This window comes from Balaenoptera musculus, chromosome 3, assembly GCF_009873245.2.
Source record: "Balaenoptera musculus isolate JJ_BM4_2016_0621 chromosome 3, mBalMus1.pri.v3, whole genome shotgun sequence".
Lineage (NCBI taxonomy): Eukaryota > Metazoa > Chordata > Mammalia > Artiodactyla > Balaenopteridae > Balaenoptera > Balaenoptera musculus.
This window is the reverse complement of record NC_045787.1, coordinates 100,899,458-100,926,403: the sequence shown is the minus strand read 5'-3', so window position 1 is coordinate 100,926,403 and position 26,946 is coordinate 100,899,458. Positions and strand designations below refer to the sequence as shown.

The 26,946-nt window shown below is 38.2% G+C and overlaps 1 protein-coding gene across 4 annotated transcripts in view; it reads left to right on the top strand.

Annotated features, from left to right (window-relative positions):
• Window positions 1–14,729: 14,729 nt before the first annotated feature.
• The window catches only part of CEP120 (centrosomal protein 120), a 77,620-nt gene continuing 65,403 nt past the window's right edge, over window positions 14,730–26,946 (top strand). The window contains exons 1-5 of one of the 4 annotated variants that reach the window (XM_036847803.1): window positions 14,730–14,857; window positions 15,107–15,184; window positions 18,875–19,031; window positions 20,693–20,807; window positions 23,721–23,862. In XM_036847803.1, the coding sequence (XP_036703698.1) occupies window positions 15,136–15,184; window positions 18,875–19,031; window positions 20,693–20,807; window positions 23,721–23,862 (463 nt within the window). In that variant the 5' untranslated portion in view covers window positions 14,730–14,857; window positions 15,107–15,135. Of the gene's footprint in view, window positions 15,185–18,874; window positions 19,032–20,692; window positions 20,808–23,720; window positions 23,863–26,946 lie in introns of those variants that run through there. The other 3 variants (XM_036847804.1, XM_036847806.1, XM_036847805.1) reach the window with 3 other exon arrangements.

Here is a 26,946-nt window from a genome sequence, read left to right as displayed (position 1 = left end):
TCAAAGCAGTTGTACACAATTCATCTCTTGAATTTTGTACCACTAGGAAGGTGTATTAACTTGCTAAGGCAGTCCTAGCAAAGTAGCACAGACTGGGTATGACAGAAGTTTATTTCCTTACAGTTCTGGTGGCTAGAAATCCAAGATCAAGGTGTCAGTACAGTTCGTTTCTTCTGAGGCCTCTTTCCTGGCTTGTTGCTGGCTGTCATGCCTCTGTGTCTTCACATGGTTTTCTGTGTGTGCGTGTGTATGTGTCCCAATTTTCTCTTCTTATAAAGACACCAGTTATGTTGGATTAGGGCCCACCCCTAATGACCTCATGTTGACTTAATTACCTCTTTAAAGGCCCTGTCTCCAAATATAGTCACATTCTGAGGTACTGGGAGTTAGGACTTCAACATGTGAACCTGGAGGGAGAGGGGGGCACAAGAGAGCCCATAACAGGAGAGTTTACAAGAAATGAGAGTGAACCCAGTCCAGTCTACCATTCACTTACTGAGTACAGGGGTTTATGGTAACTCCTCAACTCCTAATAGCTCCTAAGTATGGCCTAAGAGCGACACTGGGATCCTCTCCCTACCCTTTTACAGAGGGCAGCTTCCCCTAGCGCAGTGCTTGCTAGAGAGGCGTGTACACTGCTGGACAGGAAGCTAGGTGGTATAAATAACATTGAATCACTTTGTGAAAGTGATTTCATTCCCTTGCAGTTCTTCTGAAGAAGTCCATGGGCAGTCTGGGTTTGTTGGTCATGTTTTTAACACTTGTTGATTCCTCCCTATCCACTCCCCGCCTTCTTTTCCGTCCACAAACAGAAATCAGGCCTCAGGCTCAAGAGCCTTTGGCAAGCACCAGCATTCTAGCCCTAACTAAATACTGTTTTTGTTGGGTATTTGTTTTCAGTGAATTCATGAGGTCACCCACCATTGCATTTGTGGCAAGTGATTCTGTTTTCCATTTAAAATCGTGATATGTGTTTTATTTAACATAAAGTATTTAAGTTAAAAAAAAGTGAGTCAGTTCAAAGAAAAACATTAATGATAGCACAGGTGGTAGGCAGATATGAAAAAACCATGAAGGTGGTCTACAAGAGAACTGAAGTCTTAGAAATGCGACTCTAACATGTAAGATAAGCAGAGATATTGGTCTCACCGACTCTTGAGTTGTTCACTAAGGGACACTCCTTAGAAAAATGGTACTTCTAGCTCCACCCTGAGCCTCCACTGCCAGTATTGTGGTCAACTCTTGCTGCCAGGGGCCTGGTCCACTTTACAAAGTGACATGACTTCTCCACCAGAACCCAAGAGGAGACAAGGTGGGACAGAGCTACCTACCTCTTTTTGTCTCCTAGAAACTCCTCCATATCTAGCATCTAATTAATCTCTACCCACAGGACCGAGGTCCACTCTCTGGATCCTTTCCCTTTTACTTTAGTTCCAAACTTGACGTAAAGCCATCATCTCAATTAACAAGCAGCTAATAACGGAAGTTTAGTGCAGACACATGTAGACAAAGTATTTTTGACTTGGATCTGAAAACTTCCAGGAAATTCCAGTACATATCTGATTCATAATTCTTTCCCATGCTTGTTTCCTCTGTCACACTTTTGTTTTACAATTTGGAGTTTCATTCCTAGCTTTCCATCTGGATTTCTGGTTTAATACTAACTTTAAGACTCAGGTAGTTCATATAGGAGGCTAGCCTTATGTTTGTGTTGGACATTCTAGCTTTGTAAACATTTGTAAAATGTTTTATTTGCAAGAGTAAACTATCTGCCCACTAGAAACTGCTTAAATGATCTATCGTGTAACTATATGATGGTTTTAGAAGAATTATTAATACATGGGGGAAGTGTTCATGGTATGATAAACAAAGAAAGCAGGTTACAAAAACAGCATTTCTGGTAAAGTACTACTTTTTAAAAGCATTATATGTACATATTACAATTTATTCATCTATAATTGGAAGACTATGCCATAATGTTATCAATGGTTCTTTAGCTAGCGGGATTATGAGGATTTAAAATTTTGTTCTTTATGTTTCTGTATGTTCTTAGTTTTTTTTTTTTTGGACTATACTTTTTTTTTTGCAATTTTTAAAATTGAGGAATAGTTGATGTACAATATTATGCAAGTTTTAGGCGTATAACATAGTGATTCACAATTTTTATAGGTTATACTCCATTTATAGTTATTATAAAATATCAGCTATGTTCCCCATGTTATACAATATATCCCTGTAGCTTATTTATTTTATACGTAGTAGTTTGTACCTCTTAATACCCTACCCCTCTCTTGCCCCTCCCTTCTTCCCTCTCCCCACTAGTAACCGCTAGTTTGTTCTCTGAATCTGTGAGTCTGTTTCTTTTTTTTTATATTCACTGGTTTTATTTTTTGGATTCCACATCTAAGTAACATCATACAGTATTTGTCTTTCTCTGTCTGACTTATTTCACTTAGCTTAATACCCTCCAAGTCCATCCTTGTTGTAGCAAATAGCAAAATTTCATTCTTTTTTATGGCTGAGTAGTATTCCATAGTGTGTGTGTGTGTGTGTGTGTGTGTGTGTGTATCTATACCTATATCTATATATTTATATAGAGATGTAGGTATATATCTCATATTCTTTATCGATTCATCTGTTGATGGACAGTTGGCAACTGTAAATAATGCTGCTATAAACATTGGGGTACACGTATCTTTTCAAATTTGTGTTTTCAATTTTTTCAGATATATACCCAGGAGTGGGATTGCTGGGTCATATGGTAGTTCTATTTTTAGTTTTTTGAGAAACCTCCATACTGTTTTCCACAGTGGCTGCACCAATTTCCATCCCTACCAACAGTCTTTGAAGTTTATATGTTCTCAATTTTCTGTATTGAATTTTTATTTTGTTTAAAATTTGAAAAAGAAATCATTAAATTTTAAATTAGCTCACGTAAAAAAAATTCCCCTATTCAAATGTTTCCAAGATGAAGTCTATACAATGTAAAAAGGTGACCACTGCTGGTCAGGGCTTTTTGAGAAATTATTTTTGCCTTTTTTTTGAGAAAGGGATGGCAATGCTACAGTTACTCCTGAACCATCCTCTGCCAAAGAGACACAGTCTTAGGTGAGATACAGGGTCAACAAAACAAAACAAGTTAGGCTGCTTTCCTTACCACTAGGTTAGGTGAAATCTGGTTTATTGCCTTTTTTTTTTGAAGAGATTTTTTTAAAAAACCCAGTAATAGCCTTTATCACAGGATTTGTGAAACCAAAACAGCAAGTGAAAAGAGGCTGACATCAGGATGAAATATGAATAACCAGCTACATTATTTTATTCCTTTACAACCATTTATTTTGGCCCCTCACATTAAAAAGATTTTTCTACAGCCATGGTTCTCAATAATTTTAATGTCTTCATCCATCAGGTCCAACAAGGCTCCCAACAGTAACTAATTTTCAATGGGACAAGGAAGAGAGCCTCATACAGGTGCAAATCAGAATAGGGAGGGGAATTTAACTTCAATAAAAATTGTTTTAGATGCTTCTAATATCCCCCTACTTGGATGATTACTGCTTTATATTGTTTTGTTGCCTTTAACTGAATATTTAGTTCAACAACACAGGCAATTACCTATTTAAAAAAAAAGCTTTATTCTGCTAAACATTGTTAGTGCTACTCCATTCTCCATTCTCCCTTCCTAACTGCATCCTATCTTGCTGTCCTGTTTCTGCGAACCATGTGCTTCAGCGAAAGGTGACTTCATCTCCAGCCTCCGGGCTAGGCCTGGCTTGTTGAAAGCTAATCTCAAACTCTTGCAGCAGGGTCTGGTTTAGGAATAGGGTATAGACAAGTCAGCTGTGGCATTCCCCTGGCCATAGGATTGTTCAGAAATGAGCCCGAGGGACAGTGTGAGCCTGTGAGATTCCAGCTGCTTAAAAAGGAATGTCCTTACTGTTAGGAGAAAGGCCCCCCAAAAAGATGCTATCTCTCTGGAAATCATTCTGTGTTGTTACAGTCTCTCCCCAGTGAGGGATACTGACCTGAGGATGAAGTAACTCAAAATGAAGAGCACAAGTGATGGAATTGTAGGGATTGCACGAACCCTGAAACTCTCCCTACTTCTAAAGTACCAAGTACGAACATTTCCTTATGCTATAAACCAGTTGGGGTCAAGTTTTCCACTTCTTGAAGCTGAAAGCATATTGATACTTATACAACATATGGAATATTGAAGAATTCCTCAACATATTGTTCTATAATTTTAGTGTGACCTGTTTCACTTCATAGGCTGGAATAATAGGGAAAGAGAAGCTGCTTGAGTCTCTGTAATTATCGATTTAAGTTAATCACTTTAAATAGCATCTGAAATATTAATTCTAAAAGTTTCCATTAAATACAGCATAATAATATGGCTGGTTATAAGAGACGAGGGCTTTTAGCAATCACAAAATGCCAAAGATCTTAAAGCAAATCTCAGTAATAGGATTTGTGCTTAAACTATGTTTTACCTGTAATGTCCTTGAGATCTAATCTTAAAACATCAATGCTGATAAGAGGTGATTAAGATACATCTCTTCCTGAATAATGTATGTACCACATCATCAAATTGAAGAATTACATTGAAGAGGGAGTTCAATAACTATTTATAGTATTGCAAAAGTAATCCTTATGTTTTTAAAAAGTGGTCCCTTTTCAGCTCATTCATTCATTCCTTTAACTTTATTGAAATATTTAAAAATAACATCAAAAATACAAAAATAGAATCAAGTAACCTTTAGAAATGAACTTAACTTTTTCCTTCTTTGCTGAAATTTCATGTTTTGTTCCATAGCTCGGATGTCTAGGAAATCAGTAACTTTAAGGGTATGAGGAGAGGGGGAGGTGATAAAAACAGATGCAAGGTAATCCACATGATTGTTTTCTAGCAGAAAGGTAACTGCATTGAAAGTATATGCTTTTGAAGATGACTTAGGTGCCAAAATAATTGTGGAAAACTTGTGCTATATTTTGATAGAAAATCTTCTGCCCTTCAGAGATGCTTATTTGGGGGTTTCTATGTTCTCTCCATTAAACTCAGCAGTATTTATTCTGCAGACTACACATCCATAGGCTCTTTGGCATCCATCCTCCATTATTTACCTATACTTAATCTGTTGGATTCATAATTCCTACATATTATAATAGCATGTGGCCACAGAGGAAATAAAGTATTCAAGCTAGATAAATACTGATCATCTAGATTTAAATTGATTTCTATTTTGCTGATATAAGAAAGTAGAAAAAAGATAGAGATTCATCAAAAGAGAAAGTTCTCAAATTAAGGGAAATGTATTAAATTAACTCTCTTCTTTTTTTGTGTTTGGTGGTTCATGTATGAGATTTTAGAATGGAAAGCAGTATCTGATAAGGTACAAACAACTAATATAAGCAGGTTCGTAGGTTCTGTTTCCAAAAACCTGTAACATTTTAATCCAATGAGATTTTGTTTTGGGGGGAGGACTTGTAAACAAAATGTCCCAATGAGTGAAATTTTGACCAAAGTAAATAACATATCTGGATGTTATTATCTTTGAATATAACCATGGTTGATTTGAGGGGAGGGAGAGAAAAAAATGTATGGAATAATTGCCTCATTACTAGGTATCAGATTAAATTGTTTGATTTAAATGGATATGAAGGTAATGAATACAAGGAACTGCTATGAAGTTCCACCTTTTCTTATCAAAATGATAACATTAGGCACCCATACTCATGAGAACCAGGCTGGGTAGGGAGAAAGCTAATTGATCTAGGCAGAAACCCTTCAGGGGAAAGGACAAGAAGAAAAGAAACCTGGCCACCTGTGTAAGATGAGCACTCCCTGAGCTCTACTCTGAGAAGTGGTAAGTTAACTATTTGGATGGGCTGATAATTGGGTCCATTGCAATGCATTTGTTATACCATTTAATACTTTTTAAATGGAAGCAAATTCAAGCCCTGGAATCTCTTCTCCGTTTTCCTAAAACTTAGAAGCTTACTTTAATTCAAAAAAAAAAAAAATCACCAGTGAACTTGACTGAACATAGATATATGATAAATTTATTCAATTCCTCTGATTAAGTTCAGAGGTAAATTTTCCAAGATAGACGGCAATGTGAATTTGGGTATTTGAAATTTGAAGAAACTCCTGGGAATCTTAGGGTTCTATTTTGGCCAAGGTAAGAAACAGGAGAAAGTCCTTGAAAACTTCTGATTGCTACATTAAAAAAATTGAAGTATAAAAGTTTGACAAAAGTAAGCTACTAGCTAAATATAACAAAATAATATTATAGCATTTTATTTGGAAGAAAGGAATATTCCAAGAAAATGTTTAACATTTCGATAAATTTACTTTATAATAGAGGATATTAGTCAAATAGGTCGTGTCACATTAGGTTTAGAGTCCATCTACTGGCTAAAATCCGTTGTAGTTTTGTCCATTCATTCAACAAATATTTATTAAATGCCTACTGTGTGCCAAGCACTATTCTAGACCCTGGGGATAGAAAGTGGAACAAACAAGATCCTGTCTCATGGAACTTAATTAATAGATTGTACTTCATTGGCATGTGTTCTACTAATATAATGACTTGTTAATTTAAACAAGGATTTGGGATGTGCTGTATCAAAACAGTGTTAACATTCCCGACAAGAAAATAATAGCAAACAAGTAGTAAAATATCTTTTTAACTTCTCCCTGCTGAATAGACATCATTTTGGCATGTACATATTCCTTGATAGAGATGACAGAAACCAGTTTGTTAATAAACACTGCTGGATGGTGGACAAAACTATAATATTCCATATCTTGATACAATGCAAATGTTGTTTAACTAAGAATTATTAGAACTGGTTGATAAACACATACTTTTTAAAATGTATTTCGAAAATACGTCTCATTGTGTGTATAACTATTGGTTTAAATTCTGCGGAAGTCTAGATTTTAAAATAGTTCTTTTTTCTTATTTTAAGTATCCTTCTCACTCCCTAATGGAGTAATCCTCTTTCCTTGTCAGGCTTCTTGAGAACACTAATGAAACATAGAATTTAATATTATATCTTTTTTCCCTTTTCTTCTATTTTTCCTCTTTCTCCTCTTAACACGTGTAGAATAATCACTTTTTCAAGGGTAACTCACTCACTCTCATCCCTGACGTCCTTGCAAAATCATCTCTTTATTGTCATCTTAGCCTTTGAGCCTTTCCCAAAGCACCACTGTAGGTCTTTCTTCTCTCCTGTAGTCCAGTAAATCATTTCATATTGTTAAAAAGTTGCTGAAACTAAATGGATTACACAGTGTTTTTAATGTATCAGAGAATGGTTGGTACAATCTGATCAAGAAAATTTCACAGCTACATTTCTTGAGCTGCACCGAATTATGTATTCACCTCTGTCCTCTGCACATGTACGAATTACATCTCTATTACTCTCTATCACTGATGCAGATATAATTCTATGATTGTTGTAAATTTTGCTTGTTTACTTAATAAGAGTCTATTGAGCCTCTACTACAAATTTACTCAGCACTCTTCCAGGCACTAGCAATAGGACAATGAACAAAATAGACAAGTTTTCTAACTTACTAGAATTTACATTAACTGATATTTGGAAGATGGTATATTTCTGGTTACCATTAGGATAAGCCACTCAACGTTAATGTTGCAGTTTTTAGCCAAAAAAAATTTTTTTTTAAATCACTGCTTTTTACTTTGTAGTCAGCTCTCATCTGGGACATTAATTATTTTTATGATAAAAAACAATTCACAATTGTGAAAATTAACAAAGTGCATTAATATTCCGTTATCACACTCAACTATCCTAAGAGTACCTCTCAGCTGAAAATGTCCAACCATTTAAATCTGGCGTAACTAGAATATCAAAGTCAACCTTCCTAAGAACTTCATTCACTGCATTGAAATAAAAACGATTTCAACATATAATTAGGATGACTTTAATCTTCTCTAACCCCATGGAGTGTCATGTGGAAGGATATTACTTCCCCTTGGACATTGTATTTCCTCCTTTCACTATTGCAAACAGCTTTAAAGATGAATCTAGCTCTAGAATGTAAGTGAGGGGCTTTTCAAAGGGTCCACTAAATTACCCACTAACTGGAGAGGAGGGTTAACATGGACGGAGTCTGGGTGGGGTGAAAGCCGACCGTGTAGTCCAAAACAAATTTCTTTGAAGTGTTATGTTCTATCTTTAAAAATCATGCAAAATGTTTATTGTATCCATATAGTTTCATGCTTGTTTTAATATAAAAAACATGTTTTCATTTCTCACCACTGATTAACATTGTTGCCCCACAATGTGATATAGAAATCTCTACTCCAGAGTTCTGGCACAGTTCCATGTTCTCAGGTCATATGTGTACCCCAGTTTGAGAATCACTAGGGTAGCTTAACAGAAGCACTCAGAGGACCTGACCTCTGATTGTTATCAAATTGTTCAAGTTATCCAACTTCAGATTTTCCTGTTGAAAAGTAGTAAAAACCCTGCTTTATTCTCCATAATGTTGCTGGAAAGATCAGAAGAGTCAGTAGAATATTATTATTATTATTATCATCATCATCATCATCATCAAATGACTGGTTTGTTCAACAATCGGAACTTAGGTCAGGGTACAAATATGAAATGGTTCCATTTTTCTCCAGTTACTGCTTTCAACTATGCAGCACTGAGTTTCCTTCTCCCATCCCTTTATGACAGCTTAGTCAGACCCCACAGCTTTCTGATCACTTTCAGCTATTAAAATATCAGTTCAGTCCAATTTATTTCCAATTGAAAATTTTACCTCACATCTGTTTGAAATCTCATCTCCTCCCGCCCTCCCTGTTTCAGTGAAGTTTCCATTTAAGTAATTTAGTTTGGGAAAGGAATGGGATCAACTGTTCTATTCCCTTTCCTCTCTTTCTTCCTCTCTTTTCTTTCTCCAAAGAATTGGGATCAAAGATGCAGAAAGACTGCAAGTATCCCTAACTCAGCAGATACAGGTGTGGTCCTCCCTTGTCTGTTGCTCTTTCTTGGTTCAAGATCCATCCATCCCTGATGCCCTCTGAGTGGCTCCCGGCTCAATGCTGAGTTTCTCCTGGGACACATGTGTGAGTTCTTGTTATGCTCACTAGAACCTGCTTGGAAAAGTACACATCTATGCAAATAAAAAGTATTATGTTGGCAGCAGGAACACATGCAAAAATTCCGGAAGTATAGTATTGTGATTTATGCAAAATCGCATGGGATAACAGTTTTGTTGTACCACTCATGAAATGGTGTGATGCAGCTTGCTAGCTGCTGACTAGGGGAGCTGCTTGTGCTACGGCTTAGGGATGTGGGCGAGAAGTTAAGGGAGGCTTCTGTCTTCTCTGAATCCAGGCCACATGTTTAGAGCCTTTCTCTTAATTTAAGGGGGGGGGCCGTAATTATTTTTATGCAACTTGCTGTGGTTGGTTCACTCTAACACAGTGAGGTAGGGAATAGTGTTATATGCTTCAGGTGTACTTGTAACATCAGCATTAAATAGAACTCTTGTGTCAGGGATATCTTTTAGCACAGAAGACTCTGTTACCATTTAGTGGGGTCAGACTTCTATGGGCCGAACACTCACCCAGAAGCCTGGGGAATTTCTCCACCAGACAGCTGAGTAGGCTGGCACCAGCTCTTCCACCAGTATTGGTTTCAGTTTTTCAAAAGGGAGCTTTTTAGAGAAAAACAAACAAACAAAAACAAACCAAAAAAACACATCAGACATTACATAATAGGTGAAGCAAAGTCCCACAATGTCACATAATGTTTCTCAATGTCAGTGTTACTGTGGCGGGTCTTTAATCCCAGCGCTTACCATCTGTTCTATCCTCTACCACTTAAACGGACCCCTGAAAGTCTGCTGCCCCTAGTATGTGGGCAATCTACTGCTGGCATAGTCTTTGCAAAGCAAAACTGAGCAGCATTTTCTATTGGCCTGCAGCCCTTTCCACAGTTCCAGGAGTGTCTCCAGCTCTTCTGTCTCGAGTAGGGGGCATTCTCCCACCCTCTACTCTATACCTTGCCTTAGAGAGAGCCACTGTGACAACATACCATGACAGGGTGGCTCAAAGCTCATCTCAGCCTAAAGTAACCCCATGAAGCTTACTCCACATAGGAGAGAATGCCAGAAATGTTGCTTTTCTTTAGACTCTTAACTTCAATCTGAAGCTCCTTCCAACAGCAGAAATTCCATTTCAGTCATCATTGGAGCTCCCCTCATCCACGCACAAAATGTTGTGCAAAGGTGCTAAGGTTCTTACACCGAGTAAATATTGAGGAGGCCTTGAAAATTTTTGCCCTTGCTGGTCACTGCTCAGCTGTCTCTCATCCAAGCCCTTGAAGTCTAGTGAATTTGCTGATTCTATGTGAAATTAGGGGCATAAGAACCTGTGCCAAGGATGATAAATTGGGGCCTAACTCCTCACTACCCTCCCCATTTCCGTCCCCTCCTGAGGGGTTTGCCAAGAAGCGGAATGTGGGTCCCCACCACGTTCCCCTTCACTCCTCTCCTTCCCAGCCGAAGGCAACCTCTTCTCCTTTCCTTACCACTCTCTTTCCGCTGCCTGTCAGGGACAGCTATTAGAACCACCTTCATGAATTTAGGTTGGGAGTGGGGGATGAAGTGTGGTGTTGGTAACTAACCTGTGGCTGGCAGAAGTTTTGGCTTGGCTCCTGCAGTGGGTTGGTTTTTTTTTTTTTTTTTTTTCTTTAAACTGAAATTAGTTACCAGCATTTAAAAATTGAATCGGTTCACGTAAATATCTAAAATGCTAGCTTCTTATGGAAATTTGGAAAACCTGACTTTTACTGCATGACAATAGCCAGCTGGGGCAGAGAAGGGCTGTCCTTGCTTCTGCTCAGGCCAGGCCCAGCCCACTGCACTAGTTAACAGCACCTGCCTGACATGAGGAGTATCTGACTTTGGAAGGTTCTGCTGTGGTCTTTCACAAAAGGCAAGGAGAGGGGCTGTATGGGGGGATATTACCCCTAGAACATAAATATAGGCATAGGTGGGGGGATATAGAGGATCTGGTTATTTCTGAAGAACCAGAAAAGGAACAAATCACAAAATAATAGCAGAATAAATTATCCCTCCACATTCACAATAAAAATAGCTACCATATTCAGAGATTTCATCACATCCTAGGCCCTTAAAAGAGGCAATGCCATTTAATGCTCACAAAAACCATGTGAGGTGAGGACGACTAACCCTGTTTAACTGATGGGAAAACAGGTTCAGGGCAAAGTAATTTTGGCTAATCCACAAGGTTGATAGGTTGAGAAACTTGGAATGCAGGTATGTATGACTCTTTACTATGGGGCTCCATTGTCTCCACTGCCATAGATGTTAGTGGTCCTTCTTTAAGGGATTAAAGGTACAGAAATTAATGACCAAGTTTAATGAGATCAGACCCTAGATTGGAAGTCACCTTGACACTAAGTGAGTACTAGTTACTAAGTCTATTCCTGCTCCCTTTTCTAGAAGGAGGCTATTTTCTAAGCACCTCTTGAAGGTCAGGGTGGCACCATGCTTTTACAAATAGCAGTTATTCAATAGATATGTTAGTTTTGTTTTGTTTTTTTAAATTTATTTAATTTATTTATTTATGGCTGTGTTGGGTCCTCGTTTCTGTGTGAGGGCTTCCTCTAGTTGTGGCAAGCGGGGGCCACTCTTCATCACGGCGCGCGGGCCTCTCACCACCGTGGCCTTACTTGTTGCAGAGCACAGGCTCCAGACGCGCAGGCTCAGTAACTGTGGCTCACGGGCCCAGCTGCTCTGCAGCATGTGGGATCTTCCCAGACCAGGGCTCGAACCCGTGTCCCCTGCATTGGCAGGCAGACTCTCAACCACTGCGCCACCAGGGAAGCCCTAGATATGTTAGTTTTATTAGTCCTTGGAGGTTGCCTTAAATTTTACTAAGTGTGAACGTGTGAGTATGTGGGGAGGGGACAAGAAGAGGCAAGGGGCTGAGGAAGGGGAACACAGCTCATGATCCCTCCTGTGGTGGCCTCAGAACTGTTGATAAGAAATATAGAGACATACTACTAGGAAAGTGGTTTGCCGGGATGTAAAATAGCTACAGAAAAAGAAAGGCTTGAAATGAGTCAAAAATGCTTTGTTTGGTTCTGGGAAATCCCTAGAAATAGAAAGCTACCTAATATGATAAGCTTTTAGGTTGACAAACATGATTTCAGAATCAAGCATTTAATCAAACTTGTTAGTTTGAATTTGCATGTTTACAGTGTAATGAATCTCACATTATGTAATAGACACAAATTTTATATCTTATTAGCACTTATGTATTTTGAAACAGTATTGATACTTTGTAAACTTATAACAAAATTTTCTCTCATGAATTTAAGCTAAAATACGATGATTTATGCAAGAACTGAAGTTATTACTGCTAAATATCACATATGAGAGGAAATTAGATTGTAGAATAACAGATACGGAGGCTCTAGATGCTGATAGAATTATAATTCCATTTCTAGGTGGGATAAATGAGAAATTTCATGTCATTAGTTTTGTAGTTGTAAAGACAAAAAAACCATGCCAACTAAGTTGATGACTTTTCATTAGCTGTGATGAGGTGATTTTAGAAGTAATAGTGTTGTTTTGGGGGAAAAATCCAGAGAACGAGAACCATGTGAAAATTTTACCACGTGAAAAAGTTTCTTAGTTTATGTCGATGATTTGTCAGATTTTTTTCTGAGCTGAGATTATTCTCTGGCATTCAGTGATGGTTTACAATCCAGGTTTTCAGCCCTGGTAGATATCCTAAAGCAAAACAATGAGGTATATTGATGGCAGTTCCTAGTTCTTTTACAGCTACTATTTAAGGTCTGAGATTGTTCATATAAAAAGGTAACAACTAAATGGCATTTACTACATTTAAGTCCTAAACTAAGGCATCATCTATGCTACCACTGTATAGCTGAAACTGAGGCTAAAACAGATAAAGTGACTTGCTTAAGGTAACCCAGCACGTAAATTGGCAGACGTAGGTCCCAAACTCTGATCTCTTTCCATTGGAGACCCTTAGTCTCATGCTTTGACCTCCCTTTTTCTAGAGTTTAAGGCTAAGTAGTGTTTTACACCACTGATAACCTTGTATTTTGCTTGTTGTTGTTCATCTGTTTGCTAATATTCTTTGAGTATTGTCAATGTGGACATATTTATTAGATTGCTCAACAGAGGATATGTTAAATAACAACACTGGTATTGCATCAACAAAATTTTGACAGTGGTAAACTCTATAAAATTACGTGGCCAGTTTCCTCAATGAAGAGTTTCAAAGAAAAAAAAAAAAAAGTGGAGGCGAGTACCTATAGATTAAAAGTGGCAAGAGATAGATCAACCAAATACACTGTGTTTTGGAACTTGTCTGGGTCCTGATTTGAGCAAACCAACTGAAAAAAATTATGAGACAATCAGGGAAATTTGAACAGTGTATATTTAATTGTATTAAGGAATTATTGTTAACTTTTAAGGTGTAATAATGCAATTGTGGTTAAGTATCTAATATTTTAAGATATTTAAAAAAAATCTTTATCTTTTAGAGGTACATATTGAATGAGATGAATTGATTTGACCTTAGGGATTTCCTTCAAATCCCTGCTCCTCTGCAACAGATGAAGATGATTGGTCTTTAGTTGACAATTTCTGAAGCTGCGTTCTGAGTACCTGCTGGTTCATTATATTATTCTACCTACTTTTGAGTGTTTGACATTTTCCGCAAGGGAATGTATTGTTCAATGATGAACCCAAAGTAGATCACTACTTTGATTTTATTTTGCATAATGCTTTATATCAGGGAGGGCTCTGAGGGGCCTGAAAGGGTCTCAGAAGTAGTCTGGTCTCCACATCTTCCTTTTCTTTGGGGCACAAAGCGGAGGTTGGGGTTGAGGGGGGTGAAGGAGTGGAAATTGTTCTCTCTTCCTCCTCCCTCCCACCTATCCCGCCCAAGATCCAGTTTCAAACTAGGTGCCCTCCGAAAGATTTCTAATGTTTCCTAAAATAAAGCCTGAAGTTTGTGGGGAGAAGCGGTAGAAAGGGGAAAATGTCGGTTTACAGCTTTTAGCTGCCTTGTTTATTCTGGTCTTGATTTTGCTCATTACTTTGTTGTCAGGAGGTAGAAGAACGTATACCTTTAATTCCCCGGCCCACGTGACAATGTTTTTGTTTTAGGGTAATTTTTACTGGACAGGAAATTCTCAGAGAGCTTACGTCACCGCCAACAGTTTACAGCAATTACCGTATTGACGCTACTTGTTTACAAAGCATGGAAACTTGAGCAGCCGCGCGAGGGCAATTTTAGCTGATTTTAGAGTTCAAACTTAAATCATTATTTTTCTGTTACTTAACTTTTAAGCAGTGTTGACAATGGGGGCTTGAACAGAGCTAGTTTTTTTTTTTTTTTTTTTGTAATCTCTATTGACATATTTCCCAGGCTATGTCTAGGGCGTGGAGCAGAGAACAAATCCACTTTCGTTTCTGGGGAACTTCAGGAAGCGTTTACTGCAGTGGTGCGCCTGCGCAGTTGGTCTCCACCATATTGCTCGCTTTCCTCCGTCCGGCTAGCAGGGGGCGCTGTGAGGTAATGGCTAGTCTTCTCCTCAGGGCTCTGGAACTTTGCGTAAAAGGGTAGGAGGCGAAGCGGGCTGAGGGGCGTTCTATCCTCGACTGCCCTGGTTTCTATGACCCTTTGTCCTCCAGCCTCGCCCGGGCTGTGGGCCTGCGGGCCTGGTTGCTAGGTGGAAGCGGGGCGCGGCGTCGGCCGCGGCGGCCACCCGGGCGTTTAAAAAGCTACTACGCAGGCGGCAAAAGGTCCTCAGGCGGCGGACTCACGTCTCCCTGGAAGCAGGCTGGGCCGGGTGGCCGAGCGGCTTTTGAGTCGGGGCCGGGTTGCGGGTGGACTGGCGGCCCGGGGCCGGGGAGCCGGGCGCGCTGCAGGCGGACCGCAGAGCGTGGTCCGGGTGTCCCGGGCCGCAGGCGGGTGGCGGGAACCTCGGCGGGAGTCCAGCCGGGGGTCGCGGGCTGCCAGCCACTCACCCGGGCTCCTCTTCCTCCCAGCAGACCCCGCCTGCGGGCCGCCGACCGCGACCATGGTCTCCAAGTCCGACCAACTGCTCATCGTCGTGTCCATCCTAGAAGGTGAGTGGCCCGGGACTTGGCGTTTGCGACTGCTGCTTCCTAAATTTTAACAGAGTAGTATGGGACCGGGGCTTTGTTAACCTGAAAAGCCCTGTCATCTTTGCTTGTGCCGTCCCCAGAGACTTCTTCAAAGTTGTACACAGTGAGGTCTGTTGGGCAGTTGATTTAAAAATCCCTCAAGGGAGTATGAGAGCTATTAGGGATAGGTGATATTTAGCGTGACTAGCCGTAGACCCAGAGAATGTTGGAAAAACGATTTCCATCAGAGGCAGCACGTTGATGTCTTATATTATGAGCCGAAAATGTGCCTGGAAAGCACGTTCTGTTCAGCAACCTCCTGGTAGTACCATTGGTGAGAACTTTGCTTTGACTCAAATACACGTTTCCTGCATTTTCAGAAGTGTTGCGGTGGCTATTCCCTTTACAGCTCTTGACGGGGGACGTAGAGGACTACAGTTGTCGAGAGGGTCTATTACACATGCCTCGAAGTTTGGTTTGTTGAATGAGTGACATTTATTTATTTGGAGACTCACTGAGTGTCAGGCACTGTGCTGGGAATGGAAGAGTAAAATAGTCCTGGTTCTAAAAGCTAAGGGAATAGCATGGAGAACAGTAAATAATTTAAATAATTCATCATGATGTGGAAGAGAGAAGGACCACCTCTGTCTGGGGAAGCTGGGAAGGGTTTCCCAGAGGAAGTGACATTTATTTGGGTCCTAAAGGATGATTAGAAATTTGTCAGGCGAAAAAAAAAGGAAGGAAGGGCTTTCCAGGCAAAGGGAAGAGCCAGTGGCATGTTTAAGGTATAGAAAAACAAGGCATGTTCTTTGATTGCTTGAATTCAGTGTGGTTGGAGAGCAGGTTGCAGGAAGGTGGAGGGTATAGGAGTTGATTGGTAAATTGAGGATAGGTTTTGAATAACAGGACGCGAAGAAGTCATCTTGAGTGGTGAGAGGAATGGCTGGGGACCCCTGCCCTGCCATGGGAGGTATCTTGTGGAGGCCTGGCACCATTTGGGTGGTGAGAGGAAAGAAAACATTACAAACCCAAATTTTGAGTTGTGGAAGAGAAGGCTGACCAGAAGCTTTAGTGTTGGGGCAGATTTAACTGTTAGGTTACTGACTGTTTAAAGACATAGGACTGAAATTCCATTGTAATTTGGTGAACATAAGCTTTTGGACTTGGAACTGTGCCCATGCTATGAGGTAACAGAAATGTAAAGCGCTCTCTCCCTTCAAGGTTGTAGGGTTCTGTCTCCTTGGGGAGATCAAATTAATGTGTAGGACATATGTTGGGATATAATATAAATGAAATAAAAATAAATGATACGGGCTGTAAACGCAGGTTTTGGAGGTGGGAGAGGATGATGGCTGAAATGCCTTGAGTGGTAGGTAAGCTTTAGATAAGCGAGGATAGAAGAAAGTCATTCCGGAAGATGAGACAACCCAGGCCACTGTGGGATTGAGCATGGTGGGTGGAACAGTGAAGAGGTCAGCAAGGTGACCAGACCCAAGGAAGGTGAATATTCAGGAATATTGTGGTAAGAAATAAGCTTGTACAGATAGAGTGAATAGGCCTTGGAGGATCTTGAAAGCCAAGGAATTTAGATTTAATGTTCTAAAAAATAGGGAGCCAGCATATATTCCTAAGTAAGAAAAAGTTTTTTTGTAAATGTAGTTTAGTAGCAGCATGCAGGGAAGAGAACCTGGAGTCAGGAAGGTCGGTTAGGTGTTGCTACAAACATATCTAAAACTGGCCCACGGTCCTCCAAACTGTTCCTCCTCTTGTGTTTGTATTTTCATTCATTGTAACCATGCTGTTGCCTCAAGCCAGGACCCTGGGAGTCACCATCTGCCTGCATTCCCTCTCCATCCCCAACTTATAAATGGTCACTGAGTGTTGATTTTATTTTTCAAAGAATAGTAGGTGCTTCATATAAACTTTTAAATGAACGAGTTTCCATTGTGGGTGCCTTGCTTTGGGGCCGTCATTATCCACCTAATCTACTGTAGTAATCTTCTCAGTAGTCTGTTTCATGAATGTTTTCTTTTCAGAAAACACTTAGTGTCCACCTTACTGTCTGGGGATAACCCTTCTGAAATGCCAATCTAGTTTTCTTAAAATCCTTCGGTGTGCTGAGGGGTAAGGTCTATATTTAAGAGTGGCGTACATGGCCCTTTGTGGTAGACATGTTGCCTACCTTTTCAGCCTCATCTCCCCTACTGCCATATTTTCATGTGTTCCCAGTCCTTCAGCTACATTGAGCTGCTTGCAATTTCTTGACTACATTTCTAGAAATGCCCTTTATTCAAAATAAAATGATTGGGTTTCTACTATGAGCAAACTTTGGGCTATTTACTGGATTCCAAGGACGAAAATGACAGGGTCTCTGTTCTCAAGGTATTCATTGTCTTTGGGACGAGGCAGGCACCTGTTTGTTCTATTGCTTATCCTCTGTTTTCAAGCTTATTGGAGGTTGTAGTTAGGATAGTCTGAAAATACAGGGTTTTTTGACATATGAAATTCATTTGGGAAACTTAGTGATCTTTCAGAGCAGCTGAAAATGAGGTCCAGCGAGAGGCCTTCAATTAGTGCTAATTGGGAGAGCCATGCCGTATGTGGTAAGACTCTTAATAGGGAGTTTCAAATGAGAACATCAGGTAGAAACTCACAGGTTTGCAATCAAGCTCTTTCTGGCCAGCTTAATTCCTTACTAAGTGGCTTGTAGCAGGGTGAGTAGCAGCAGGGATATATTTACTTAACAGTGGTTAAAACTCCCCTAACTGAAATCCTCCTCACCGAAATCCCCCTCACCAGACCTGTAAACATGTTGGCTGTAAGATTCTTAGTGCTTCTTTCTTAGTTTTTTAGCTTTCTGTTTTCAGTGTTCTAAGTTTGTCGCTTTCCACTAGACCCTCAATTACTCAAGAACAAGTACTCTGTTTTACTCTTTTTGCATCCCATTTTCTGGTGTTAATACTCGACTTTGAATATGCCTTCAACAAATAGTAAAGGAATGAGGTCAGGCAGTACAAATGAACAGTAATGTGTAGATAGAATATTTTAATATTTCTTGATAATATACAACATTGTACTTGAAAATAACATGAATGAATAAATGTGTTTATTTTCCTTTGGCTAATTTGTAAGGTATTCTTAACTGTGTTAGCAGGAAAATTAAGATGCAGGTAAATTTGTTTTTGCTAATTTATTTCTCAACTCTCCAGATGATTTAACTGTTCTATATTAAGCACTGGTATCGTAATATCTAAAATTGGTGTAATCACATTTTTAACTCTTTAATTCTAAATGTTATTAAGATCATTGCTGCTCACAGTGTGAACCAAGGACAACACCATGGACATCTCCTGGGATCTTGTTAGAAATACAGACTCTCTGGCCCACCCCAGACCTACTGAACCAGAATCTACATTTTAACAGGGTTCCTGGGTAATTCGTTGCACATTAGTGTTAGAGAAGCACTAATTTATTAATTATAGCTTTCAATTTGATAAATGTTTTTTATGAATCATGAATTTGAGTGTATCTGTGAGTATGTGCTAGTGAGGTAGTTTATGGACTATACAAGTCAACCACTGTTAACATATGTCAGTTTTTAAAACACATGCTGAATGATCATATTTGACTCTTGTACACTTGTGGTTAACCTGTACAGTCTTTTTTTTCTAGGTCGCCATTTCCCCAGACGTCCAAAGCATATGCTTGTGGTAGAAGCAAAGTTTGATGGAGAACAGTTGGCTACTGATCCTGTGGACCATACTGACCAGCCAGAATTTGCTACTGAGTTAGCCTGGGAAATTGACAGGAAAGCCCTTCATCAGCACAGGTGACTGTTATTTTCAATTTGTTTGGCTCTTTTTCAGTCTGTTATAAATAAATACGTATATATCTCTAAGTAGATAACAGTAATATTTGTTGAGTGGTTTTTTAATGTGTCAGGAAATTTGTAAGTACTTTGCAACAGTAATTCATTTAAACATCAGACTAACCCTATGAAGTAGGTATTATTTCCCCCGTATTACAGGTGAGAAAACTGAGGCCTAAGAGGTTAAGTAACTTGCCTTAAGTCAGTCAGCTGGACAGTGGTAGAGCCCAGCAGCCAGTTCAACTCCAGAGCTAAGCTTTTAACCACTACACTTAGCTTAGCTTGCTTTTTTTCTTTCTTTTTTTGCTAATGTCTGAGAGAATAAATATTCTAGAAGTGCCATCATGATGCCTACCCACTATTAAATGTGGGTTGGAATTCACTGTAATTTTTATTAATAAATTTATTGTATATTTTACCTGGCTTGCCAAGGATATATAGATATATATATATAGTAATTATATAAGGTATTCTTTCTAATTTTACACTTGATTTTAGACCTTTAAATACTTTATTGGTATATAAAACATATTTAAAGTTATAGCTTCTTATTATTTCATGAACTATGATGACCAGAGCAGGCAAGAACACTAATACTTTTATTTTAAAAATAATTGAAAATATGTTTCCTCTGGGGAACATAGAATCTCTTTAATATTTGTTCTTTCTTAGTACTAAATGAAATAAAAGTACCAAGTTAAAAAAATGAAAACAAGGAGAAATTTAATTTCTTCTATTGTTAGATTAGTCCATGGACTTATTTGAAAGGGTATCAAATTCCTAGAGGATATTAGAATTTTGTATTTCATCTCAGTGACTTCTGGAATATCTGCTCAGACAGAGACTTGATATATTAGTGCCTGTCTTGGTGGTTGTGTATCTAATTGTGTTAGTGCAAAATGGTACCACTCTGTATTTGGTAGACTGAGAAAATAACACAGATAAATTAAATATAGAAATGATGATTTTTGTGCCAAGTGCAGATTTCATAGTCGTTCCATTAGATGACAGTGATGGCAAAATCCAATCAGCTTACTATATGAGTGAGCCAGTATAGGGGTTCCAGACTCAAAAGAAGCCATGTTATACCAGTGAAGGTCATGCTTATATGACCTTATCATGTAGCACATTGAATTGTTGTTAACTTAATTTTAATAATTTGTGATATTATGGCATTTAATTCTTAAGTTTATTTCATTTTTTTAGCAACAAAAAGAGCTATAAGCACATACGCGTGTGTATTTGAAGCTTTATGTGTGTGTGACAGTCTAAGAAAGACAATTTAAAATCAATCTTGAGAATTCATGGTAATTTTTGACTTTAAAAGAGTTCTGTATGTTACAGAAGCTTGAGAAACATTGATCTAGATGTTAGCGTCTTCGATGAGAGAGACTAAAATTTTTGACATGTTTTGTATATGACTTTAGTTGGTGTATAGATAAGTAGACATAATTAATAGTTCATGCCAGTTGAAGAGTTTTTCAGAAAGTATAGACTAGATATAGGTTATTCAACAAAATTATAATTGTCTTGATAGTAGTAGGCTGCTTTTTCAAAGCTAATAGAAAGTTCAGTATTAAGCAAAAGCGATTTTATTTATCACATAAATTGTTACGTTGCAGGCTACAGCGTACTCCTATCAAACTCCATTGTTTTGCCTTGGATCCTTTATCTTCATCCAGGGAAACTATAGGTTACATTGTTCTAGACCTAAGAACTGCTCAAGAAACAAAGCAGGTACTGACCTTTTGATGTTTTGTTACTGATTATGTAAACAGTTGGTTATATTCAATAAATAACAGATTGATGGGAAGGACATGGAATATTGGACCTAATAGATCATGGGCTTGAGCCAATATGGTAGTTCTTAGTTCTTAATGATAAATTTGATTTAGAAAATCCTGACCTTTTGGTCATTCTTTTGGCCTAGAACCATCTTTCTCAAAGAAACTTCTCTCTGAGTTCAAGTCTGTGTTCAAGTTGCTATTACCTTTAACACGTTCAGCTCCTGCACTTCACCTTCAAAGGTGTGCCTCTTTTAGAGTTCCTTGCTTCAGTGGATGGTCACCACCCTCCTACCAGTTAGGCGAGCTAGAAATATAGAAGTCTTCCTTGACACGTCCCTTTCCTGGCCTCCTTGGCCACCCTTTGCAGCTGGCTTTGCCTCCTGATCTATCTGCTATTCTGCATTTTCACACTGCCATCTCAACTTAAGCCACTCTCTGTCCTTCTTACCTTGGCTGTCTTAATAGTAGCCTTCTAACTGGTTTCCCTGCTTCCCGCTCCTTGCATTCCTTATGTAGTAGTTAGAGGAAGGGAATTTCTTGAAAAACACTTGTTATGTAAATAGAACTCCCACCACAGGAAGGAAGAACAACTCAGGGTCTTGATTCCTGTGCTTTTTGTTATTGAAAATGCTTCTTATGTCTTTTAAAATATCTTACAACCTTTTTTGTATGTTATTGACTTCAGAAATTCTAACTTTCAGTTTTTCCTAATGACTTCTTTTGGTCCAACTTTCTTAAGAAAATAAAGTAAAAAAAAAATTCTTCTCTTTTATTTTAAAGTCCTCAATTGATTTGAATCTTAAATTAGGATTCTGTGAAGAAAAATTTACCTGTTACTAACATTTTTGGTATTGATAGCAATGATAGAGGCGTACCTTGTTTTATTGCAGTTCACTTTACTGTGCTTCACAGATACTTTTTTTTTTTTTTTTTTTTTAAACCAATTGAAGGTTTGTGGCAACCCTATGTCAAGCAGATCTGTTGGGGCTGTTTTCCAGCAGCATTTGCTCACATTTTGGTAATTCTTGTAATGTTTCAAACATTTTCATTATTATATTTGTTACAGTGATCTGTGGTCAGTGATCTCTGATGTTACTATTGTAAAAAGATTATGACTCACTGAAGGCTCAGATGATGGTTCGCATTTTTAGCAATAAAGTACCTTTTAAATAAGGTATGTACATTGTTTTTTTAGGCATAATGCTACTGCGCACTTAATAGACTACAGGATAGTGTAAACATAACTTTTGTATGCACCGGGAAACCAAAAAATTCATGTGACTCACTTTATTGCAATAGTCACTTTATTGTGGTGGTCTGGAACTGAACTTACAATATCTCCAAGGGTATGTGTGTATTTGCAGATGAGCCAGTCAGCCTGGCCCAAATTTGGAATTATTCAAAAGAAACTGAACTGCTTTAAAAGAGGACTTGTTTCTCCTCCATCCTTAGGTACTCATCACCTCTCTGCCCCCAAGTCCTGAAAAAGGTTTTCCTTCTTTAAGCTTAGACCCTGAATACTTCTGCAGTTGCTTTGGTTTAAGAGAAGGTAAATCCTCTTAGGAGGAGGATATCTGAGCTGAGATCATGCCTCTAAATGCTTTTGGTGTTCCTTTTCCCCTTGTCTAGTCCTTGAGGGCAGTTTGTCATCGTATTGGTGAACAAAGTTAAGGAGAAATTTTTTTAAATTATGTTAGTTTTGGGAAAACCAAATATTGTCTTGTTTAATGTCTTCTGTTTGCCAGCAGAAGAAATATTTGAAGTTGGATAGTAGAATATTTGAATTTCAAGATAAATTATTCTCTATAAATAAACACAAACAGAAGAGCCTTGATTTCTTTTTCTGAGTTAATAACAAAAATATATCATAAATCCTGTGAACAGCTAAAAATCTTTTTTTCCAGGCTTATACTTAAAATTAGAAAATATCTGTCATAAGAAATACAGCAACAGACTGAGTTTTTGCCTTTAAAAAAACTTGGTTGTGGATTTTTTAAAAATACCTGTGGGCTAGTTCACTCTGTTTTAGTTACAAACATAATTTGAATATAAAGCTGCAGTTTTTGGTTTTGATCACTATAAGCACCAGTTCCTATGCCTTTATATATTACAGTGGTCAGAGTAAAGAATGCTGTTTACAGGTATTGAAATGGTGCCTCTTCACTAATGATACACGTGGTCTTGGGCCATGAGATTTTGATTTCGGTATGAGAATTCTTGAGGTTACCTTGCGGTTTGGGGGAGGAGGTGGCTATTCAGGTAATTGAGGATACCTCATTCTGTGAGAAACCCTTTATATTTCAGTATCAGTCAAATGCATGGTTCATAACCCAGAACTCTACCATTAGACCTTACTTAAGTATTTTGTTAGTATTTTTATTAACACTAAGCTTTTCTTTTTCTGATTTGATATAAACAGAACAAAGCAGAAATGTGGCAGGCAGAAAAGGTATAACAGAAAAAGTGAAAAATTAGGGGTTAGGAAATGGAAAATTGATAGTCTTTGTTGTTGTTATAAGGGATGAAGTGAGATTGGGGATATGAGTGAAGATAGAAAGAAATACACGTACTGGGTTTCCTCCTCTTTAATATATTATTACCTGTTGAAGCATAGGAGTAGAAACAAGGAAGGCAATCTAAACTTACACTTAATTTTTTCACGAGGAAATTCAGTTAGTTTCCTAAGCAGGATTAATTTCTTTTGAGGAAAATGTGGGGAAAGAAAATACTTTAAAAGAGGAGAAAGTACTGAGAAACTACAGGAAATATATTTAGAACCTTATAAAACATTTCCCACTACTGTATATTTCCTATTAACAATTAAGGAGTTTTGCTTTTGTTTTGTTTTGTTGTTACTCTCTAGGCACCAAAATGGTACCAGTTGCTGAGTAATAAATACACCAAGTTCAAGTCTGAGATACAGATAAGCATTGCTTTGGAAACAGATACAAAGGCACCAGTGGATAGTTTTAAAGCAAAGGGAGCCCCTCCTCGAGATGGAAGAGGTTTGTGCATCATCTCTAAGGTTATTCTCTGAGAAGTTATATCTGTGCACTAGAACTTGAGGAAGGGAGGGGAGGAGGTATTATAGGAAGATAAATGCAGGAGTGTAAACTGATCTTACTCTAGAGCAGCAGACAAATGTTGGGACATTGTTACACATGAACACTTGTTGCTCTTACCTCTTGTTTACAAAAATTAGAAATAGGGAAAGATTGTCTTTTCTTTATTTGATATATATAACAGAACAAAGTAGAATTTTATATTGTTTATAAAAATTGCTATTTAGGAAAATTTTCTTCCTAGGATGAGTGCAGGATAGCCAAAAATGCTTATGCTGGTCTCTATTAACTCAGCTGTAGCTTAAGAAAAGCTTCATTTTTTTTTCCCCTTTTTTTTTTTTTTTTTTTATTTATTTATTTATTTTTGGCTGTGTTGGGTCTTCGTTTCTGTGTGAGGGCTTTCTCTAGTTGCGGCAAGCGGGGGCCACTCTTCATCGCGGTGCGCGGGCCTCTCACTATCGCGGCCTCTCTTGTTGCGGAGCACAGGCTCCAGACGCGCAGGCTCAGTAATTGCAGCTCACGGGCCAGCTGCTCCGTGGCATGTGGGATCTTCCCAGACCAGGGCTCGAACCCGTGTCCCCTGCATTGGCAGGCAGATTCTCAACCACTGCGCCACCAGGGAAGCCCACCCCCTTTATTTTTTAATTAATAAACCTTTTTTTTAGAGCATTTTTAGGCTCACAGCAAAATTGAGTGGGAAGTACTAAGTATTCCCAGATATCCACACACACACACAGCCCTCCCCACCACTATCAACATCTCCCACCAGAGCGGTACATTTGTTGAAATCGATGAACCCACATTGACACATCATTATCACCCAGTATCCATAATTAATATTAGGGTTTGTCCTTGGTATTGTACATTGTATAGGTTTTGACAAATGTGTAATGACACATATCCTTGATTGGAGTATCCTACAGAATAGTTTCACTGCCCTGAAGATCCTCTGTGCTCTGCTTGTTGATCCCTCCCGCCCCTCTAACCCTTGGCAACTACTGATCTTTTTACTATCTCCATAGTTTTGTTTTTTTCAGAATCTTGTATTGTTGGAATCATGTAGCATGGAACCTTTTCAGATTGGCTTCTTTCACTTAGTAATATGCATTTAAGTTTCTTCCATGTCTTTTTGTGGCTTGATAGGTCATTTCTTTTTAGAGCTGAATAATAATCCATTGTTTGGATGTACCACTGTTTATTTAAACACTCAGCTACTGAAGGATATCTTGGTTGCTTCCAAGTTGGGGCAGTTAGGAATAAAGCTGTTACAGACATCTCTGCAGGCTTTTGAGCAGACCTAAGTTTTCAATTCATTTGGGTAAATACCAAGGAGTGTGATTACTGGAGCCTATGGTAAAAGCATGCCTAGTTTTATAAGAAACTGCCAAACTGTAAGAGTATATGGTAAGAATATATTTAGTTTTGTAAGAAACCAACAAACTGTCTTCCAAAGTGACTGTACCATTTTGCATTCCCACCAGCAATGAATAAGAGTTCGTGTTGCTCCATGTCCTTGTCAGCATTTGGTGTTGTCACTGTTTTGGATTTTGTTCATTCTAATAGATGTGTAGTGGTGTCTCATTGTTTTAATTTGTGATTCTCTAGTAATAAATGATGTTAACATCTTTTCATGTGCTTACTTGCCATCAATATATCGTCTTAAGTGAGGTGTCTGTTCAGGTCTTTTGCCCATTTTTTAATTGGTTATGTGTTTTGTTTTGTTGCATTTTAAGAGTTCTTTTTATATTTTGGATAACAGTCCTTTACCAAATGTCTCTTTTGCAAATACTTTTTCCAGTCTGTGACTTGTCTTCTTGTTCTTTTGACATTGTCTTTAGTAGAGCAGAAGTTTTAAAATTTTAATGAAATCCACCTCATCAGTTCTTTCATGCATTGTACCTACAGTGTTACATCTAAAAGGTCATTATCATACCCAAGGTCATCCAGGTTTTTCCTATATTGTCTTTTTAGGATTTAATAAAGTTTTCTACTTTACACTTTGGTCTATGATCCATTTTGAGTTCATTTTTGTGAAGGTTTTAAGGTCTGTGTCTATATTCATTTTTTTACATGTGGATGTCCAATTGTTCCAGCACCACTTTTTGAAAGAGTATCTTTGCTCCATTGTATCACCTTTGCTACTTTGTCAAAGATCAGTTGACTGTATTTATGTTGGTCTATTTCTAGTCTCTCTATTCTATTTCATTGATCTTTGTGTCTGTTTCACCAGTACTACACTGTCTTGATTACTGTAGCTTTATAGTAAGTCTTGAGGTTGAGTAGTATCAGTCTTCCGACTCTGTTGTTCGTCAATGTTGAGTTGCCTGTTCTGGGTCTTTTGCTTCTCCATGTAAACTTTGGAATCATTTTGTCCATGTCCACAAAATAATTTGCTGGGATTTTGATTGGGATTGCATTGATTGTATAGATCAAGTCGGGAAGGACTGACATCCTGACAATATTGAATTGTCCTATTAGCATAGACTATCTCTCCATTTATTTAGTTCTTCTTTGATTATATTTATCACAGTTTTATAGTTTACCTCATATAGATCTTCTGCATGCTTTGTTAGATTTATTCCTAAGTATTTAATTGTTTTGGGTGCTAATGTAAATGGTATTTTATTTTATTTTTTGATGGTACATTTTTAAGAAGTTTTTATTTTATATTGGAGTATATTTGATTTACAGTGTTGTGTAACTTTCAGGTGTAGAGCAAAGTGATTCAGTTATACATATACGTATATCTATTCTTTTTCAAATTCTTTTCCCATTTAGGTTTTACAGAATATTGAGTAGAGTTCCCTGTGCTATACAGTAGGTCCTTGTTGGTTATCTATTTTAAATATAGTAGCGTGTATATGTCAGTCCCAAACTCCCAATTTATCCCTCCTCCCCACCTTTCCCCCTTGGTAACCATGAGTCTGTTCTCTAAGTTTGTAAGTCTCTGTTTTGTAAATAAGTTTATTTGTATCATTTTTTTAGTTTCCGCATATGGTATCATGATATTAGTCTTTCTCTGTCTGA